This window comes from Bufo bufo, chromosome 6 (genome assembly GCF_905171765.1).
Source record: "Bufo bufo chromosome 6, aBufBuf1.1, whole genome shotgun sequence".
NCBI classification, from domain to species: domain Eukaryota; kingdom Metazoa; phylum Chordata; class Amphibia; order Anura; family Bufonidae; genus Bufo; species Bufo bufo.
Window position 1 is genome coordinate 59971433 of NC_053394.1, and position 22138 is coordinate 59993570.

General features: G+C 42.6%; 1 protein-coding gene across 1 annotated transcript in view; it reads right to left on the reverse strand.

Moving 5' to 3' along the window:
• Nucleotides 1-2733: 2733 nt before the first annotated feature.
• Nucleotides 2734-22138, reverse strand: part of DNTT (DNA nucleotidylexotransferase) — a 599288-nt gene continuing 579883 nt past the window's right edge. The window contains exon 11 of the mRNA XM_040438269.1: nt 2734-2843. Within this exon, the coding sequence (XP_040294203.1) occupies nt 2757-2843 (87 nt within the window). The 3' untranslated portion in view covers nt 2734-2756. The remainder of the gene's footprint in view (nt 2844-22138) is intronic.

Genomic DNA, 22138 nt, shown 5'->3' on the forward strand with positions numbered 1-22138 from the left:
CACTTGTTATTATGCAATTTTGTACTCTATATTGCAGTTTATTGTCGCATTGCATGTTTCTGTCTTTCAATGTTGTTCCCTGCCTTAGCAATGTGCTTCTGTGGTTTGGTATGTGCTGACTGACCCCCTTTTTAGGTTTTTCTTTGCAGTTTGTACTGGAGGTGTGGCTGCCTCCTCAGTCATGCACTCCTAACCACCCTGTCTGCCCTATTGGCTGATTTTAATTAGTGTTAGTACATAGTCAGGCCTGCTCCCCTTCACTCACTGAAGCCATGGCACCAGGAGTGGGATAGTTTGTGGACTCTCACTGCAGTCCTTGGTAGCCATTTGGCGCCGGTGATGTCGTGGAGTGGGCCTGCTGTGTAACCTACACTCCCTGAAGTGTATGGTAGCCGTCATGGCACCTAACAGGTAAAATTATCGTAGGTATGTGGAACCTCACTCCCTGAAGTGTATGGTAGCCGTTATGGCGCCTAACAGGTAGAATTTAGCGTAGGAACCCGTCTAACAGAGATCGCCTTGACGCTCGGCAGACGGGCTCAAATAATTTTGTACAAAACAATTTGCCAAGTATCTCGCACTTATAGTGTAGCACTTGTTATTATTATGCAATTTTGGACTCTATATTGCAGTTTATTGTCGCATTGCATGTTTCAGACTTAAATATAAGTCAGATGCTGCGATCAGTGACGAACGCGGCATCTGAGGGGTACAATGGACTGGGAGCAGCACAATCGCCGTTCCCTCTCATTGCACCCACTTACATTTGGTGAAGCAGCCAAATCGAAATTTCTATAACTTCGCTCAACACTATTCAAAGCCTTTAAATATATTTTAGTCATTTTTAGTTACAAACAAAAAAAATAAACCATCAATACAAAAGGGTAAGAAAATATGTGGAATTAATGTCCTGTCCTTAATGAAAGTGCTCATGCTTTGTTTGCCTATAGATGATAAAATAATCTATTACCACCTTCACTCTACAATGACGCATAGATACACACAAAAAGAAAACAATACAGAGCATAACTGTGAAAGCATAAAAAAAGCTTGAAATAAATTGCTGAAAATATTTTTTTTATTTTCATTGTGCTTTATTGTAAAGATTGTGAACCTGCTATGGTTGTGCTCATAATATTATGATGTAAAATAATATCCAAAAGAAAATAACAGAAATTAGTGCAGTTTGCAGCAGATAAATATAGTAGCAGTTATGTACCATTAGCTGGAAAAACACTTCAAACCTTTGCGAGGGCAGAGCTGCTGAGCTGAAAAAATCCTTAAGTGATCTATTCTACTGTATTTTAAAAGAAAATTAATGTCAAAGAAAATTGATATTAAAAGTAATAATATTAAAGGATATCAATAAACCTGGCATGTGAACCACAAAAAATCATGACAATTGAAAGGTGAACAAAAAGCAAGCATGATAATGGTGCCACAGCTACACGCAGAGACCATGGAGATAGAAAGTTGGAGCAATGATCCTTTTACCCCTCAATTTTGGAAACTAATAGCTAGTCCCGTTTACCAAGTATCTTTTTCTGTTATATTACATGGACCACAAACTGCTGCCATCCTGGCAGAAGCACCAACCAGCCCCATTTTGATTGTGGTGCCAGGTTAAAGAATATATCTAGAAACTATTGATATTCAATATCTAATACTCAATATGTCTTCATTTTCAGGCCTCTGCAGGATGAAATGCTGGGAGCTTAAAGGCTATGTACACCTTCGGGGGCAATTTTTACACAATTGCATTTTACTCATTTTGGGCTCATTTTTTCAGTTGGTCTTTATTAAAAATATTGAACCGATCTGTCACAAAGGGTTGACTGTTTTTCTAGCTGTGTGAATGTACTTTCACTTATACTTTACACCGGTCATCTAATAAACCTTGGGGTCATTTACGATCAGAAATACGACTATATTAGGCATATTTTTGGTGCAGGTGCCCTACATATTATTATTATTAGTATTATTTATTTGAAAGCGCAATTACATCCATGACGTTGTACATCAAGAGGTGGTTACACATTCATAATATAAAAATACAAAAAACTATGTATTAACAGATTGGTACAGAGGGGGAGAGGACCCTGCCCACAAAAGCTTACAATCTACAAGCGAAGGGGGAATAACATAGTAGGAAAGGGTAAAGAACAGGAGCAAACAATGAAGTCAAACCTAATAAAAAAATACAGAGATCAACATCAGGTTGTTTGTCTAAGCATATTCTAAAACATGCTTACAAAGGCTAACATTTTCTCAGCAAGTCTTTCATCTCTGAAGGTCCACGAATTGGGACAACCATGCAGATACCAAGCTGCCTGTTGTGTATCTAAGCTTGCAAAAAACATATTAAAGTTTATGTTCGACCATGTACATTTTTTTTAATGAGGCTCCACATGGTATAAAGTGACAAAATAAGTCATACTCAACCTACCTATGCCCCGTCACTCCTGTTCCGATGCTTCACGGTCCACCTGGTGGTCTCTGCTTCCTCTTGTGATTGGCTGAGCAGTTATTTCCTGCATTTTAAGGGACCAGTAGTAGAGAGTGACTGGTAAGAGCTATGAAGTGCTGGAAAATTAGTGGAGGGTATCCATAAGGTAAATATGACTTATTTTATTAAATTAGGCCATGTTGAGGTTTTTTTTTTACTCTTATTTGCTGGACAACTGCTTCAAAGCTTCCTAGCCCAACATTAACCTCTGGACAATATGGACAACTTTATTTATAAACTAATGCCAAATTTATGCATTCCTGTCCCCTGGTTCCACGTAATCCAGGCCAAGATGGTCAAAGATGTCTTGTTCAGTTCTGGCTCTCATAAAAATGTGCTGCAAAACACAAAAAGAATAAAACTGATCATTGCTGTAATATGCAATTAGTAAAAGGGTTATATGGTTATAAGTAGTACACCGGCAACATACAGTTTCAAGAAAAAGTATGTGAACCCTTTGGAATGATATGGATTTCTGCACAAATTGGTCATAAAATGTGATCTGATCTTCATCTAAGTCACAACAATAGACAATCACAGTCTGCTTAAACTAATAACACACAAAGAATTAAATGTTACCATGTTTTTATTGAACACACCATGTAAACATTCACAGTGCAGGTGGAAAAAGTATGTGAACCCTTGGATTTAATAACTGGTTGAACCTCCTTTGGCAGCAATAACTTCAACCAAACGTTTCCTGTAGTTGCAGATCAGACGTGCACAAAGGTCAGGAGTAATTCTTGACCATTCCTCTTTACAGAACTGTTTCAGTTCAGCTATATTCTTGGGATGTCTGGTGTGAATCACTTTCTTGAGGTCATGCCACAGCATCTCAATCGGGTTGAGGTCAGGACTCTGACTGGGCCACTCCAGAAGGCGTATTTTCTTCTGTTTAAGCCATTCTGTTGTTGATTTACTTCTATGCTTTGGGTCGTTGTCCTGATGCAACACCCATCTTCTGTTGAGCGTCAGCTGGTGGACAGATGGCCTTAAGTTCTCCTGCAAAATGTCTTGATAAACTTGGGAATTCATTTTTCCTTCGATGATAGCAATCTGTCCAGGCCCTGACGCAGCAAAGCAGCCCCAAACCATGATGCCCCCACCACCATACTTCACAGTTGGGATGAGGTTTTGATGTTGGTGTGCTGTGCCTCTTTTTTTCCACACATAGTGTTGTGTATTTCTTCCAAACAACTCAACTTTGGTTTCATCTGTCCACAGAATATTTTGTCAGTACTGCTGTGGAACATCCAGGTGCTCTTGTGCAAACTGTAAACATACAGCAATATTTTTTTTTAGACAGCAGTGGCTTCCTCTGTGGTATCCTCCCATAAAATCCATTCTTGTTTAGTGTTTTACGTATCGTAGATTGCTAACAGGGATGTTAGCATATGCCAGAGACTTTTGTAAGTCTTTAGCTGACACTCTAGGATTCTTCTTCATCTCATTGAGCAGTCTGCGCTGTGCTCTTGCAGTCATCTTTACAGGACGGCTACTCCTAGGGAGAGTAGCAGCAGTGCTGAACTTTCTCCATTTATAGACAATTTGTCTTACCGTGGACTGATGAACAGCAAGGCTTTTGGAGATACTTTTATAACCCTTTCCAGCTTTATGCAAGTCAACAATTCTTAATCGTAGGTCTTCTGAGAGCTCTTTTGTGCGAGGCATCATTCACTTCAGGCAATGCTTCTTGTGAAAAGCAAACCCAGAACTGGTGTGTGTTTTTTATAGGGCAGGGCAGCTGTAACCAACACCTCCAATTTCATCTCATTGATTGGACTGCAGTTGGCTGACACATCACTTTAATTAGCTCTTGGAGATGTCTTTAGTCTAGGGATTCACATACTTTTTCCACCTGCACTGCGAATGTTTACATGGTGTGTTCAATAGAAACATGGTAACATTTAATTATTTGTATGTTATTAGTTTAAGCAGACTGTGATTGTCTATTGTTGTGACTTAGATGAAGATCAGATCACATTTTATGACCAATTTGTGAAGAAATCCATATCATTCCAAAGGGTTCACATACTTTTTCTTGCAACTGTATTATCTTAACTAAATTGGGAATGGGGCTACACATACGTATGGTAGTTTAAATTTCAACCCATTTCTTTCACACAACTGTTTTTATATAGACTGTAATTGTTACACACCAGTTCATGTTAGAGATGTTACTTAACAAAATGTCATTGCATTACCCCATTCTAAGCAGTTGGTCTACTAGATGGCTTTCTACCTTTTTCTATATGATAACGCCTGTGCTTCAACATTGTGTAATGTCCATGACCTGCAAACTAGGGGCACTTCACCAGTGAGAACCATTTGTAGTCTTCCATATGGTTTCCTTCATGCCACTTCCTGTAGCAACAATTGTCACTATCCAGGCCACCTCAGATCTTGATCATTTTGTATCATGGGCACAGATTATATACATACTGTAAGTCAATTATGGCAGATGTCAATGCAATGTGTGCTGTGTGTTTAAAATACAGTACTTATGAAATTATGTTATTAGACCTACTGATATAAAATGAAATATGTTAATTATCAAAAATATAGAAGAAATGTCGGAAGGAGGGGAGGGAGGGAGGAAATAAGGGTGGGAAGGGAGAAAGTAGAGATAAGTAAATTGATTCTAATGAATTAAATTCATTGGAAAAAAAATCAGATTCCTTCCTTCCGTGTGATTGACAGGGACAGACATCTTGCCTAGTCCTGTAAATCTTGCTCTGATTACGCATGTCTAAAACGCATAGAATCTGCTGCCTACAGATAAAGACTGTGCATGTGCTGCTCCATTTCCAGGTGTATCCAGGCGTTAGTGGCTCATGCATTGTGGGTATCTGCACTGCTCAGGTACTCGGAGCAACAGCTCAGGTACGGGATTGACAGGGCCAGGCGAGATTTCTGTCTTTGTCAATCAAGAGGGAGAGGGAAGTCTCTTGAGCAGCAGAGCCAGCCCCTCTCTGCTCAATTAGTCTGATTTTTGAAATTAATTATATTTATTAGAATCGATTTGCTTATCTCTAGAAGGAAGGAAGAAAGGATGGAAGGACCTTTTTAGATGAGAGCTTCAGTACAGTGCCATATTAAAGCTGAACTAGTGCACGTACTGTAGCTGCACCCAATAAATGGCCCCTTGACAAAAGGGCAAGGAAGTAATTTAACCCCTACTGACTACGCTGAATGGATGTGAATGATTTCAGAAGGGAGGGTCATATTTCATATACATTTTTTTTTTATGGAAATCAATCAAGTATATATGTGTAGGCATACAGTTTGAAGCACCTCAGGCAGCGACCATTTCATGATGAATTAAATTCCTGAATATGGTGTTTAAAGGAGTTGCCCGAGTTATATAAAAAAAATAAAGCACTGTAAATCTGACGGTCATCAATATACACATAAGCTAAGCAAGGTTTAGGCACAAAAAAGTATATTTACTCATCTAACTACTTCTGTTCTTGCCCTTTGTTTACATGCAGTTGCAGAGCTGTGGGGGGTGTAACAACAATCTCTGAGGGTGTTTACAAAGACTGCCTTTCCCCTCCCTCTGCTCTGCAAAGGGAGTGAATAAAACTGCTGCCCTGCCTGCAGTCTGACTGCTGGGATACTCTGCAGCATGTTATATGTGTAGGACTACAAGTCCCAGCTGCACAGTACAATGACATTGCTGATACACACAGGATCTTCCCCCTACCTGTCCTTGTACAGTGCTCTGCAGACACTTCCCCACAGCCAGCAGAAGAGTACAGAGGATAGAAATCCTCTGTTTTTTGTCAGCTTTGTGTTTGCAGGGTAAGGAAGGAGGGAAGAGCCTGTGCTCAGCATTTGTCTCTTCACTGCCTAGAGAAGAGGAAACCCTGACAGTGCTCAGTACCTGAGGCAGAGCCTCCAACCCTGAGTCTGCGCTGCTGACAGTAGGAGGTGTTAAACTTTGCTGAAAAATCCAGTGGGAGGGGAAACACGGGGAAGACAGCTATTCCAGCAGATCGGGCAGTTCAGGGTGTGTGGCCAGCAGATCAGGCAGTGCACGGGGTGTGGCTTGTTGCTCCAAAAAGCACAGCCCTCACAGTGATGTCCCATGCACAGAGGCAGACCTGCTCCTCCTTCTCCCGCAGGCTTGTGCACAGAACATCATCACAGCAGAGAAAGAAGCTGACATCACAGGTAAGGTGATGGTCAGCTAACTAGGAGAATGGGGACACTGCAGATGAAGTAAGTAAATTGAAAACCATTTCCTTCATTAGAAACATACTATGAAAAAAATATATAACTTGGACAACCCCTTTAAGACCTGAGCACTGTACATTTCCTCTTTCAGCCTTATTCCTTAAGATATTTTATGTGGCATCATGCTTAGTTGCAATAGGGGGTGGTATTATTGTTAGTGCTTTTCAGCATATCCATTCAGGAAGTTGTTATGGAACCAAGAACGGACAAATACACTCATTTTGCCATTAAGCAAATTCATTTGACATTATTTTTTGCATTCTTGTTTTACTACGTTCTTCATCCATATGGCGAAGGTGTTTATTTGAAGATTCCAATCAGTACTATTCTTTACGCCTTCCTGGCGGAGGAACAAAATAATGAATTGTGAGTCTTCGTCTACATTTTTTGACATTTCCAGAGTGTCATTCAAAGAGCTTATAGCTGATCTCAAATCAGCATCAATCAAGCTTATATAAAATGCTTAAGAGCAGCTGGCACTCCCTTGTCTTCTCCGTGCCAATCAATTCTGTTATTTCAGTGACTGCAAATAATGCTTCTGTGGCTGTAAACATGACCATTAACTACACTTAGTGCAGAACAAATGCAGAGAGAAAGCCATGCGCTCTGATTTGCAGCTTCCTATATTTATATGTTGACATTGATAATCAATACCACTAAAACCCAGTGGCAGCAGAACCAAGGATACTTAAACTATCATTAATTGAAGTGTATTTCCTAATCATGACTAATCAGGGCTGGCTACATGAGCTCTTCGCTTTCAATTTATCCTTCGTCTTGTAATTAGTAGTGTTGAGCGCGAATATTCGAATCGCGAATTTTAATCACGAATATTGCTACTTCGAGAACTTGCGAATATTTTGAATATAGTGCTATATATCCGTATTCGCGAATAGTATTGAATATTCTAATCGCAAATTTATCACAAATATATTACATTGCCGATTTTTGCAATCAAGTAAACAATGACTGGAGATCACAAATTCTCGAAATTATGGCGAATATTCGGCCAACAATTTGTGAAATATCCCGAATTCGAATATTGCCTATGCCGCTCATCACTAGTAATTAGGAAAACTATAGTAAGCAGTATTTGTGGTCTACCATATATTCACTTTATAAGACGCAACTAGAGAAGGAATCAGGCCCAGGATCATGCCCCCAATCTTCAGACCCCACATCAGACCGTCACAATCTTCTTCAGACCTCAGATCACACCCCAAACTTTATCAGACCTCAGATTAGACCCTCAATCTCTATCAAACCTCAGATCAGACACTTGATGTGCAGAAGACCTCAGATCAGACCCCCCCAATCAGACCCCCAATCTGTCTCGTTCATCAGGTGATCGGCGGCACATTTAGATGGGTAGATTGTGAGGAAAGAGCATTTGCAGGACAATCGGGCCATGTAAATCCACCTTTAGTCTAAAAGTGTGCATGTGTGAGGGGGGGGGGCAATAATAACTACTTAATTTTTATAAATTAAGAAAAGAGGTCAGCTGGGCTTTAAACTGAAAGGCTTCACAAAGGTACTGCACATGGTGACCTAAGAACAACCATACACTAATAAAAATGCATTTAAGAAAGGTGTTTCACTGCACAACAGTATTATAACTAATCAAGGATCCAGTACAGGGATAATAAATGCAGTGATATCCCTGTGCAGGAATAATAAACACAGTGATGTCACAGTACAGAGATAATAAACACAGTGATGTCACAGTACATGGATAATGAACATAGTGATGTCACAGTACAGGGGAAATACACACAGTCATGTCACAGTACAGAGATAATAAACACAGTGATGTCACAGTACAGGGATAATAAACAAAGTAATGTCACAGTACAGGGATAATAAACACAGTGATGTCACAGTACAGGGATAATAAACACAGTGATGTCACAGTACAGGGATAATAAACAGTGATGTCACTGTAAAGGAATAATAAACACAGTGATGTCACAGTACGAAGATACTAAACACAGTGATGTCACAGTACACGGATAATGAACATAGTGATTAGAGATGAGTGAATCGAAGCTGACGAAGTGGAATTCAATCAAAAATTCTGGAAAAATTTAATTTGCAACGAATGCGAATTTCCTTGCGCTTCGTGGTAACGAATTGCAATTTTTCCTAAAATGGCGGCTACACATGTGAGGACATGGGGCAAGGAACTCTGGTAAAGCGGGATGACCCATAATGCCATGCATGCAGCCAATCAGCAGCCAGCCAGCCCTGTGATGTCACAGCCCTATAAAAACGGTGGCCATCTTGGATTCAGACATTTTCCAGCATTCGGAGTGCAGGGACAGACGTGAGAAGGCGCTAGGGACAGCAATAGGAAAAACCTCATTGTTACAAAAAAAAAAAAACGATATATAAGTGCAGGGAAAGGATAGGCTGGAATCATTTTTCACAGCATTTTAGTGAAGGGAGAGACGTCAGAAGGCGCTAGGGATGGTGCTAGAAAAGCGATTTACAAGTGCAGGAAAAGGATAGGGAGGAATCATTTCACAGCATCTTAGTGCAGGGAGAGACGTCAGAAGGCGCTAGGGACACTGCTAGAAAAGCGATTTACAAGTGCAGGGAAAGATTATTTGGGGATCCAAATAGCCATTATAAAGCTCTGTCATACCAGCAATATGTTCTTGGGGTGGAAGTGCGATGTTGGAAAGCCTTTAGTGGCTTATAGCTGTGGAAAAAGAAAAATATATACGCAGTTCACTTCTGCAGTTATATGTGGTGAAAGCGTTTAGTGACTCATTTCAGTACTAAAAATATATATATACGCAGTTCACTGTTGCAGTTATTTGTGGTGAAAGCGTTTAGTGGCTTAGTTCAGTAACATAGTAACATAGTACATAAGGCCGAAAAAAGACATTTGTCCATCCAGTTCGGCCTGTTATCCTGCAAGTTGATCCAGAGGAAGGCAAAAAAAACTGTCAGGTAGAAGCCAATTTTCCCCACTTTAGCGGAATAAAAAATTCCTTCCCGACTCCAATCAGGCAATCAGAATAACTCCCTTGATCAACGACCCCTCTCTAGTAGCTATAGCCTGTAATATTATTACACTCCAGGAATACATCCAGGCCCCTCTTGAACTCTTTTATTGTACTCACCATCACCACCTCCTCAGGCAGAGAATTCCACAGTCTCACTGCTCTTACCGTAAAGAATCCTCTTCTATGTTTGTGTACAAACCATCTTTCCTCCAGATGCAGAGGATCTCCCCTTGTCACAGTCAGAGTCCTGGGGATAAATAGATGATGGGAGAGATCTCTGTACTGACCCCTGATATATTTATACATATTAATTAGATCTCCCCTCAGTCGTCTTTTTTTTAAGTGAATAACCCTAATTTTGATAATCTTTCAGGGTACTGTACATTCCAGTTATTACTTTAGTTGCCCTCCTCTGGACCCTCTCCAGCTCTGCTATGTCTGCCTTGTTCACAGGAGCCCAGAAGTGTACACAGTACTCCATGTGTGGTCTGACTAGCGATTTGTAAAGTGGTAGGACTATGTTCTTATCACGGGCATCTATGCCCCTTTTGATGCAACCCATTATCTTATTGGCAGCAGCTGCCTGACACAGTTTTTTGCAGCTTAGTTTGCTGTTTATTTAAATTCCTAGATCCTTTTCCATGTTAGTGTTACCGAGTGTTTTACCATTTGGTATGTACAGTTGACTTGCATTATTCCTTCCCATGTGCATAACTTTACATTTGTCAGTGTTAAACCTCATCTGCCACTTATCTGCCCAAGCCTCCAATCTATCCAGATCCCTCTGTAGTAGTATACTGTCCTCTTCAGTGTTAATTACTTTACACAGTATAGTGTCATCTGCGAAAATTGATACTTTACTATGCTTGCCTTCTACAAGAGAATAGGGCCCAATACTGAAAGAAAAAAATTTATGCATTTAACTGTTGCAGTTATTTGTGGTGAAAGCATTTAGTTGCCGATTTTAGTACAGAAAGAAAACTATATACGCGCACTTCACTGTTGCAGTTATTTGTGGTGAAAGCGTTTAGTAGCCTATTTCAGTACAGAAAGAAAAATATATACCGATACGCACTTCAAACTTCACTGTTGCAGTTATTTGTGGTGAAAGCGTTTAGTGGCCAATTTCGGTACAAAAAGAAAAATATATACGCACTTCACTGTTGCAGTTATTTGTGGTGAAAGCGTTTAGTTGCCGATTTCAGTACAGAAAGAAAAATATATACGCACTTCACTGTTGCAGTTATTTGTGGTAAAAGCATTTAGTGGCCTATTTCAGTACAGAAAGAAAAATATATACCGATAAGCACTACACTGTTGCAGTTATTTGAAGTAAAAGCATTTAGTGGCCTATTTCTGTACAGAAAGAAAAATATATACCGGTACACACTTCACTGTTGCAGTTATTTGTGGTGAAAGCGTTTAGTGGCCTATTTCAGTACAAATATATACCGGTACACACTTCACTGTTGCAGTTATTTGTGGTGAAAGCGTTTAGTGGCCTATTTCAGTACAGAAATAAAAATATATACGCTCTGCACTATTGCAGTTATTTGTGGTGAAAGCGTTTAGAGGCCGATTTCAATACAGAAAGAAAAATATATACGCACTTCACTCTTGCAGTTATTTGTGGTGAAAGCATTTAGTTGCCGATTTTAGTACAGAAAGAAAACTATACACGCACTTCACTGTTGCAGTTATTTGTGGGGAAACCGTTCAGTGGCCTATTTCAGTACAGAAAGAAAAATATATACGCACTGCACTGTTGCAGTTATTTGTGGTGAAAGCGTTTAGTGGCCTATTTAAGTACAAAAAAATATATATACACACTTCACTGTTGCAGTTATTTTTGGTGAAAGCGCTTAGTGGCCCACACTATTTCAGTACAAAAAGAAAAATATATACGCACTTCACTGTTGCCGTTATTTGTGGTGAAAGCGTTTAGTGGCCAATTTTAGTACAAAAAGAAAAATATATTCATCGCTTTTAGGGGTGTTTTAATTTGCTATTAATTTATTTAGTTCAGCTAAAAGTATGTCAGACAGAGAAGTGCCAGGCCATGCACAGAGAAGTGGCAGAGGCCTAAATGTTTCTGGCGCAGGCAGAGGTCGCAGCAGAGTAAGAAGCGTGGCAGCAGGAGTCGCAGCAAGAGGCCTGCGACTCCTGGTTTGTTCTAGCGGTCGTGTCTTGACCAGCAACTCAGCGGCTCTTGATTGGTTAACTCAGTAATCTATTTCATCCCAAGTGACATCAGACACCCCCAGCCAACAGTCGGTGGGTTCGTCAGACACAACCCTTAGTTGGCATGGCCTCAGAGCAGGTCCTGTGCCCTCACCTGCCTCTGTCCTTTGCTGTTCCCTCAGCCACAGGAGTATTGTATGCTGTTGTCTCAGCTTCACTATACAGCGAGGACGAGCTACTAGAGAACAGTCAGCAGCTACTGCCCAGCCAAGATCTGGAGGAGACATCCGCTGCTTCCTCCGCTAGGCAGGCAAGTAGTCATGAGGAGAAAGGCATGGGAGGTGGTGTTGTGAGCGATCAGGCTCCTGACCCAGAGACCGTTGAGGAGGACACCAGTGATGTACAGACACAACTCGATGATGATGTAGCTGATCGCACTTGGGAGCCGGGTGCAGAAGGGGCTTCATCATCATCATCATCAGGAGAATAGGGTGGCAGCTTGCCCGTGAGGAAGGTGGTAGCAGGGCTAGGAGTCAGCAGCGGTGGCAGCAGTGGGAGGCAGGGATCCAAACGTGCCCCGGGTAGACCACCTGCTTCACAGCAGCCTACCTGCCCTGGAAGTAGTGGTACAGGGGTTCACAGAGGCAGCAGCGGTAGCAGTCAGTGCGGACTGTTGGGGAAAAAATCCCGTACTCAGCGGTGTGGTAGTTTATTGTTAAGCCACTGGAGGAGGTTAACATGGCCTTATGTAGAATATGTGGGCAGAAGGTGAAGCGTGGCCAGGGTGCCAATGTTGGCACCACGGCCCTGCATCAACATATGCAGCGTCACCATAAAGTGGCCTTGGAGAACCGGGGCTCCAATGTGGTGGTCCAGCCTGCCGCAGCAACCACTGCTTCATGCAGTGGCACACACCTGGTTTCATTCAGTCAAGGCTCCACCACCTCAGCCGAAGGGAGCTGTCTGTCATTCCCATCTTCTGCTGGTCCAGATGCTTCCGCTCCTCCTCCTACTACTTCTCGTCAGTCATTCCATCAGTAATCGATCACCGAAGCGATTGCCAAGAGACAGCAGTATGCGTGCACTCATCCAACGGCGCAGAAGCTAAATGTGCTCCTGTCCAAGTTGCTGGTGCTGCAGTCCTTCCCTTTCCAAGTGGTGGACTCTGCACCTTTCAGAGAACTGATGGCTTTTGCCGAACCGAGGTGGAGAGTCCCAAGCCGTCATTTCTTTGCGAAAAAGGCAGTACCAGCCCTGCACAAATATGTAGAACAGAAGGTGGGCCAGTCCTTGAGCCTGTCGGTGTCTGCCAAAGTGCATGGTAGCGCTGACGTGTGGAGCTGTAACTACGGTCAGGGACAGTACATGTCTTTTATGTCCCACTGGGTGAATGTAGTTCCTGCACAGCCACACCAGCATTTTGGCCAGGTCACGCCACTTCCGCCTCCATGTTGTCATGCCGTTGGTCCTGCGACAATGTCAGCCTCTGCCTCCTCATCCTCCACCATGTTCTCAGTCTCCACTGCAGGGACAAGTAACAGTGCCCCTCCAGCATACCACGTGTGCAGGGCACAGTGGTGTCAAGCTGTTCTGCACCTCGTTTCCCTGGGCGAATGGAGTCACACAGGGGAGGAACTGCTCCGTGTCCTTCGTCAAGAAATCGAATCCTGGCTTTCTCCCCGACAACTCAAAATAGGAAACAAGGTGACCGACAACGGGAAGAACATTGTGTCGGTGCTGCGTCAAGGAGGGCTGAGCCATGCGCCCTGCATGGCACACGTGTTCAATCTGGTTGTCAAGCAGTTCCTCAAGTCATCCTAAAAATGGCCTGGAAACTTTGCATGCACTTCAGCTACTCGTACACCGCAAAGCACACCCTCCTTGAGCTGCAGAGGCAGAACGGCATCATAGGCTGATATGCGACGTTTCCACCTGTTGGAATTCCACACTACATATGTTGGACCGACTATATGAACAGAGAAAGGCCATCAACGATTTCTTGATGATCCAAGCAGACTGTGTCATTGTGCCACTCGATGGCCTTCTCCTGATGCTGCCAACTCCAGACTGTGTCATTGTGTCACTTGGTGGCCACCTCATACTGCTGCCACCTCCAGAATCGGTCATTGTGCCACTCGATGGCCTCCTCATACTGCTGCCAACTCCAGACTGTGTCATTGTGCCACTTAGTGGCCTTCTCCTGATGCTGCCAACTCCAGACTCTATCATTGTGATACTCGGTGGCCTTCTCCTGATGATGCTGCTGCTGCCGCCACCTCCAGACTCTGTCATTGTGCCACCTCCATACTCTGTTATTGAGCCCCTCGGTGGCCTCTTCATACTGCTGCCAACTCCAGACTCTGTCATTGTGCCACTCGGTGGCCTCCTCATACTGCTGACACCTCCAGACTCTGTCATTGTGCCACTCGGTGGCCTCCTCATACTGCTGCAAACTCCAGACTCTGTCATTGTGCAACTCGGTGGCCTCCTCATACTGCTGCCACCTTCAGACTCTGTCATTGTGCCACTCGGTGGCCTTTTCATACTGCTACCAACTCCAGACTCTGTCATTGTGCTACTCGGTGGCCTTCTCCTGATACTGCAAACTTCACATTGTGTCATTGTGCCACTAAGTGGTCTTCTCCTGATGCTACCACATCCAGATACTGTCATTGTGCCACTCGTTGGCCTCCTCATACTGCTGCCAACTACAGACTCTGTCATTGTGCCACTTAGTGGCCTTCTCATGATGCTGCTGCTGACATGATTTATTTGACCATACTTCTGATCTGTCAGAAGGATGTAAAAATTTAACGCACAACAGATCCTGTCTGTGTAGCAGCTGTAAGGCCTGTATGGTCCTATCAGAATTGGCTAATGATTTGGTAGCCAAAAGCAGGAGTGGGTACAAAACACAGAAGACATGCAATTATTCAATTCATGTGTCATCTCTGTTTTAGATCTACTCCTGGTTTTTTTTGGCATTAGCAATACTGATAGATTATTGAGCAAATGCTGACCGAGTGAAGGCGTATGCTCCACAGACAGGATCAGTTTTTTTGTGGGTTATTGGATCAGAGGAAGGGCAAATTAATCAGTGATGTCAACACAAACTTACTGCTGACACCCTCTCCACTCTGTCGGGGGGCTCTACTTGTATAAGCGTTTAATAGAACAGGTTCTGTAGAAATCTATGTGGAATCAGCTGACGATGATGTAAAAGGAGTGCACTTCTTCTTGGCGCTAACATCGACCTGTAAGGCTGAGTTCATACTTGAGTTATTTTGTCAGTTTTGGCCCCGTGACTGCCCAACTAACTGAAGTGTGCAGTGATTCCAAAAGCGACGCCTGTCATCTGCATGTCATACGGACTTACAGTAATATTTCACTACCATAGCAGACTCCCTTTGCACTTTACTGCAAGGCACAGTGTTCTACACCACTATAAAGGCTGTCTGCAGCCAGGAAATAGACATTTTTAACGTAATTCACTGTAAATAAATTTGGATCAAACCCAATTTCCCCCCCCCCAAAAAAAATTGGTGATCTGCTAATCGAAATTTTGAAAAATTTGCTCATCTCTAATAGTGATGTCACAGTACAGGGATAATAAACACTGTGATGTCACAGTACATGGATAATAAACACTGTGATGTCACAGTACAGGGATAATAAACACAGTGATGTCACAGTACAGGGATAATAAACACAGTGATGTCACAGTACAGGGATAATAAACACTGTGATGTCACAGTACAGGGATAATAAACACTGTGATGTCACAGTACATGGATAATAAACACTGTGATGTCACAGTACAGGGATAATAAACACTGTGATGTCACAGTACAGGGATAATAAACACTGTGATGTCACAGTACAGGGATAATGATGAAACTGGTTGCTGAGACAGCAAAAACAGTGTGCTGCACGGAGCTTCCGATAAAAACAATTTTGTAAAAAAAACATATTAAAAACAAATAAGGGATGCACGTTTCAGTGAGTCTGATGAAGGTGACGAATCATAGTGCCTTGCCATTACACATTTTTGGAGGAGTTTAATTCAATTCATAATTCCAATTCACAACACAAATGAAGAGCAATCCGCTCCGTACCCACACTTGTCCTAACTTAATGAAAGCTGTCATTAATTTTTACGCTGGAAATAGTTGGATACATGAAAGAAATTTGACTGTTAGCAGAGTTTTTTTTTTTTATCTGCATCCCTTCTCTGGACTTCTCATTCACTGGACATATTGCTATAAATAGGCTAAATTAAGCTCAACAGCGCGGCTTGAGTCAAGCACAGGCTGTGACTAAAATAAAAAGGGTTTTAATAGATCGAGAGAGCAGAAGATGGCTTGACGTTATGTGGTTATCTTGCTTTTGGATCCCGGTGACTGCTGTGTCCAAACGGAAAACAACTCAGAAATCTTAGATTTTCTGATTAGACTCAGCGTGAGTTAAAAAGCAGCCGTATAAAAATAAAAAGCACGACGTAGCTGGTGATGCTCTGTTTTTTATTCCATCATTTCCTACCTTCACTATTACATTTCCCTAATTTCAGAGTATAAAAGCAAATTCTGTTACCTTTATATTTGGAGCATCAAATTATGTAAAACGTGATGCATTTAAAAGGCTTAAAGGCTGAGGTGCTTCACTTATGAAGTGGAGAACAAAGGCCACCTCGCTAATGATTCCACCGCACAAAATGATCATGGAACCGAGATCAAGTGGAGCTTGTTACTGACACAGCTTCAATCAGAATGAAATGTATACAGGTGCAAGGACATTCGCAACAGCCAGCGTGCTTACAGTCCAAAGGGTACACGTGCCCTGGGCTCAACTGATATGTTAGGACGGAGCACAAAAATTTTTTTTTTGGGCAAAGTGCATGTGAAATATTGCTGTTAGATCTATCACCTCTCCGACGTCGGTTTTAGATGTGATAGGTTACTTTTTTACATTCCCCATGTAATAATTATGGATCATTTATTCTTATAGCTCCATGTTGTATCTATTTTTATTATTCCTGCTAAAAGTTATAAATTAATTAGTAGCAGTTTGTAATAAAGGTCTAGCTCAGTGTTACCAATTTTGGGGGGGTGGCCTGCCCAGTCAGACACTGGCAGCACTGATTGGATAATGTCGGACTATACAGAAACACACCCCCAATTAGAAAAACTCATCTGGATCATTAGTGCAAATGGTTAGCAATTTGTTTATAACTTTTCGAAGGAATGATAAATGAATGGTACAACATAGTCAGAATTGTGGTTACATGGGGGATGCAAGTAGTTGGGAAAACAGACATGTCAGAAGAGGGGACAGTTTCTCTTAACATCTGGATCATTTACGCAAATATATTTTTAATCATTTGGTTTTATGAAGATATAAAACGTTACACCAAGAGGCGTAACAAAGCCCCAATATATACATTTGTAACAGGTCCTTCCAACTACTGCATGTCCATTTATAATACTGACCTCCATTCTCATCAGGGACATACAACGTGAAGGGAGTCTGAAACCCCAGCCTGGGCCACACAACACACATACTGCAAAGGAAGTCTCAGCTCTGTTTCTGTGCCCCAAATGTATGACTGTGTTGTAGGAGTACTTTAAAGGGATTCTGTCACCAGGATTAACGATATGTAGATATTTATATGTGCCCATTAGTCTTCATGCAGTGTTTCCAATGATCCCTCTGTTTATGCTCTGTGTGACTTATATTCTTATAAAAAGCTATCTTATTCGTATGTAAATCACCTCTGTCAGGAGCCCAAGGGGTTGTCCCACGATCTCCTGGAGCCCAGCCGCGCCCATCGATCCAGAGCCCAGCACCGCCTACTACTTAATTTATTCACTGCACTATCCTGACGTCATGTAATCTCTGCTCCGTAGTCTCGCACAGGCGCAGTGGACACTGTAGTCTGCGCCCATGCGGACTACTGGCACCCGCTTCAACTTGTCTACTGCGCATGCGCCGGCTCCCTGCACACCCCGATCGGACCGGAAAAAACTTTCTTTCTCTGCGCAAGTCGGTCAAAATTGTCAAAGGAGCGATTGCTGCCAGAAGACTCTTCCGCCTAGGACCGACTTACGCAGAGAAAGAGTCTTTTCCGGTCTGATCGGGGTGTGCAGTGAGCCGACGCATGCGCAGTGGACAAGTTGAAGCGGGTGCCAGTAGTCCGCACGGGCGCAGACATTGTCCACTGCGCCTGTGCGAGACTACTGAGCAGAGATTACATGACGTCAGGATAGTGCAGTGAATAAATTAAGTAGTAGGCAGTGCTGGGCTCCGGATCGATGGGCGCGCGGCTGGGCTCCAGGAGATCGTGGGACAACCCCTTGGGCTCCTGACAGAGGTGATTTACATATGAATAAGATCGCTTTTTATAAGAATATAAGGCACACAGAGCATAAACAGAGGGATCATTGGAAACACTGCATGAAGACTAATGGGCACATATAAATATCTACATATCGTTAATCCTGGTGACAGAATCCCTTTAATTAAGTAGTGATTGGTTCAGTTCCCTTTAATTCTGTCCCTTTTATATTATCTTCGGTATTTTTTGTAATGATGTTCTTTGGAATATAGTGAGTTAGGAATAATTAGGCATACACAACATCCATGGCGCTGATAAGGCCACATTCCTGAGTGGTTACCTCAGAGACATGCATGCTGCACACTGGAGGAGAGGCGGAAGTGTTTAAACCTGGTTTGCACACACAATTAATTTGCACTTCATTGAAGAACTTCATCCAGGTAGGATGTTGATTGAAACACTATCCCTATCTCTTGTATGACCATGGGGTGTCAGCCATGTGCTACGACATGGTAACCGGAGTCCCACCCCATATTGTATGTGTAGGCCAGTGATCATTATTTACTTTTACTACTCTGTATATGATTTGCCTGTTTTACCTCATATTTAATCACTTAGTAAATATATTTTATTCACTTAGCCTGTGTAAGCTTATTCATTCTAAAATCGTCGAATTCACAATATAAAACAATGGCCAAGTGTCACTTTGGCAACAACTGCTGCATTCCTTGCTTTGGCTAATCTCATAATTTTGCAAGTAATACTGCAGTTTTACCCACAGAACCATGCAACCATTAGCATGATTGATTAACCCTCTAATTGATAACCTTGCCCACAGTATGTGATTATGGTTTTGACCACATCTGGCTGCCACTCTGTGAAAACCAAGCCTAATAATTAAGCCTCAGACAAAAATTGACCCAATACATGAATAAAAATTGACCCAATACATGAATAGCAGTCAAAAAAATCACGTCATTTATATAAGGCACTAACATACCAGGCGTGGGTCACTATCAGTGATGGTCAGTTCGCAGTGTTCGCCAGCGAACACATGCGGGCTGCCATCTTTAGTAAGGTAGACTCACCTGTCCGGCGATGCACAGGTAAGCCCTTACCTGTGCCTGTGCCGGGAGCCGGTCTGAAATCAAACACAGTCACCGGGAGCAGGCAGTTCCGAGGACAGCCCGATGAAGGCCCCCGGCGGCTGTTCTCGGAACTGCCTGCTCCCTGTGACTGCGTTTGATTTCAGACCGGCTCCCGGCACAGGCAAGGGCTTACCTGCGCATCGCTGGTCACTACAGCTACATTTTTCAAGCTGCTAGAAGTTTACTGAGACTGGAGAAAATGGTTGGCACGGCAGAATATTACAATAGCTTTATATGCAGATAGAGTGCTCAATATATTTGTGATTGCAAAATCGGCACTAATAATGCGAATATTTTGGTGCAATACATGCAACTTCACATTTTAGGAGATCTGACTACTTATTAGTGATTGATGCACTAAGTATTGTTGTGAACTTATGATATCACAGCACTATGTATGTATGTATGTATGGACAGCAGAACCCATCAGCTACACTGTATCACTATCTAACCTACACTGACTATCTCCCACTAACTATCTGTATTATATATATATAAGCTAACTAACTAACTAACTAACTAACTAACTAACTAACTATCTAATGTAATGACACAGGAAAGCTGAGAGCACAGCAATAACACTGCTGTCTTTCTCAGATCTGCAAAATACTGCATACAAAGGCTGCTGGGGAGGTTCTTATATAGTGAGGGGTAGGCAACTTTCCTATTGGTTGCTAGGGATGTTTCTAAGCTCAGACAAAGACATTGCAGCCTTCTCATTGGCCCACAAGCAAGAAGGGAGGTTACTGATGGCGCGGTGAGTGGGCTTATGCCTTTTGATCAAAACGTACACTAATGCCTCTTATATAGCATGTAGCATAGGGGGTCGTACACTAAATATTGCGCTGAGAAGCGATGTTAATTTTGCTGAGAAGCACTTTTTTCTCTTTTTTGTGAAAAATATATATCACTGTATTCTAAATATTCGCGAATTCTCAAAGTGCCGATATTCGCGATTAATATTCGCTATTTGAAAAATCGCGCCCAACACTAGCTGGCACATGGCTCCGCAGTGTGGGCTTTCATTAACGTGTCAGCTGCTGACAATATTGTTGCCATCTGCAGCCTGTGCTGTCAACGCATAGGTCACGGTAAGCCCAATACTCACCTAGGGACGACCGCCTTAAGAAGGCACCTGGCCTCCCATCACCGTCAGAACCCACAAAGCCACACTCCCGGCGCTCCATGTCCTGCCTCTTCTCCTTCTCCGCTCTCCTCCCATTTGTCCTCCACTCCACCTTCCACCGTGCCGTCGTTGCGTTCATGTGGCAAAAGGCAGGCTTCCGTGGCCCAAATGTTTGAACGTAAAAAGTTGATGACGCCAGATAACCCTCTTGACCAACAGCTGACCACCGGATTGTCGGAACTGCTAGCCCGCCCAACTACTGCCATAAAAACTGGTGGACTCGGAGGCCTTTAGAAAATTTGTGCCCATTGGCACACCGCAATGGAAGGTCCCCGGAAGGAAATATTTCTCCCAGAAGGGCATCCTAGAGCTATATGGCCACGTTCAGCGGCAAGTGAATGTATCTCTGGCACACAGTGTCAGTGCCAAGATGCATCTGACCACAGACACGTGGTCTAGCAAATACGGGCAGGGGAAGTACATAACCTTTAACTGCCCACAGGGTGAACCTGTCAAGTATGCAACCCATGGCACCCATGTGGATTTGGTGTTATCGCAACGGATTGTATGCAGGCCTGCCTCTTCTTCTCCTCCTCCTACTCCAAGGAAAGGAGAGGAGAAAGTGAAACCAAAACAAAGAACGTCATACAAGAGGTAGAGAAGAATGTCTGTCAGACCTTCTCACAGAACTGGCGGTGACACTAATGTACCTCCAGCCACATAATCACTTGATCTTTTCTGTACGGTAAATGCATAATTTTTGGGGCCTGTACTCCACTGCCCTGCAGTAAAATTGATATCCATTGACCGTCTAATATACCTCCAGTCACATAATCACTTGATGTTTTCTGTCCGGTGAATACCTAATGTTTGGGGCCTGCACTCCTGTGGCCTAAAATAAAAAATGTCTAGGCTACATCAGGGCACATTTTTGAGAGTTTCCCTTTAAGACTTATAAAAATTGCCCCTGATTTAAATACATATTTTTTGTGGGAATTTTTGCCTTTGATCCCCCTCTGGTATGTCACTGTTCATGTTGTGGGACGATTTGTGCACTTCTAGTAAGTATTTGGTGGATGAAAATATGACCTGAAGGTTTTTCAGGTTTGCTTTCCATTAAAGTGAAGGGGGCCCGCCACAAACTTGCGGTTCGCAAACATTTGATCGTGTTCGCGCGATCGCGTTAGCAAATCGTCCCGGCTGATGTTTGTCCATCACCATCAGAGAGGTTTTCAACAATTTTTAAAAGTGGCATGAAAAATGGACGGGACTTAGTGGGAGAAGTAGACCTTTGCTTGGCCCATCGGATTTACTATCATTTACGCCAGAAACTGGCATAGACTTCAGTTTCTGATACACGGACTGCCAGAGAAGCGACTTATTTATTATGAAGCATCTGACTCTTAATAAATTAGGTACATCTCACTCTGGTGCACAGGTGTATGGGAATGCCAGTCTTGATAAATGTTCTTCAATGTATCTCCTCTTACTCCAAAAAATGCAGGCTGATGGGAACAATATGCATAAACTGTATAGAAATCTGACCAAAAATTTAGAAAATACATATTAAATGCATTAATACATCAAATCTATTAA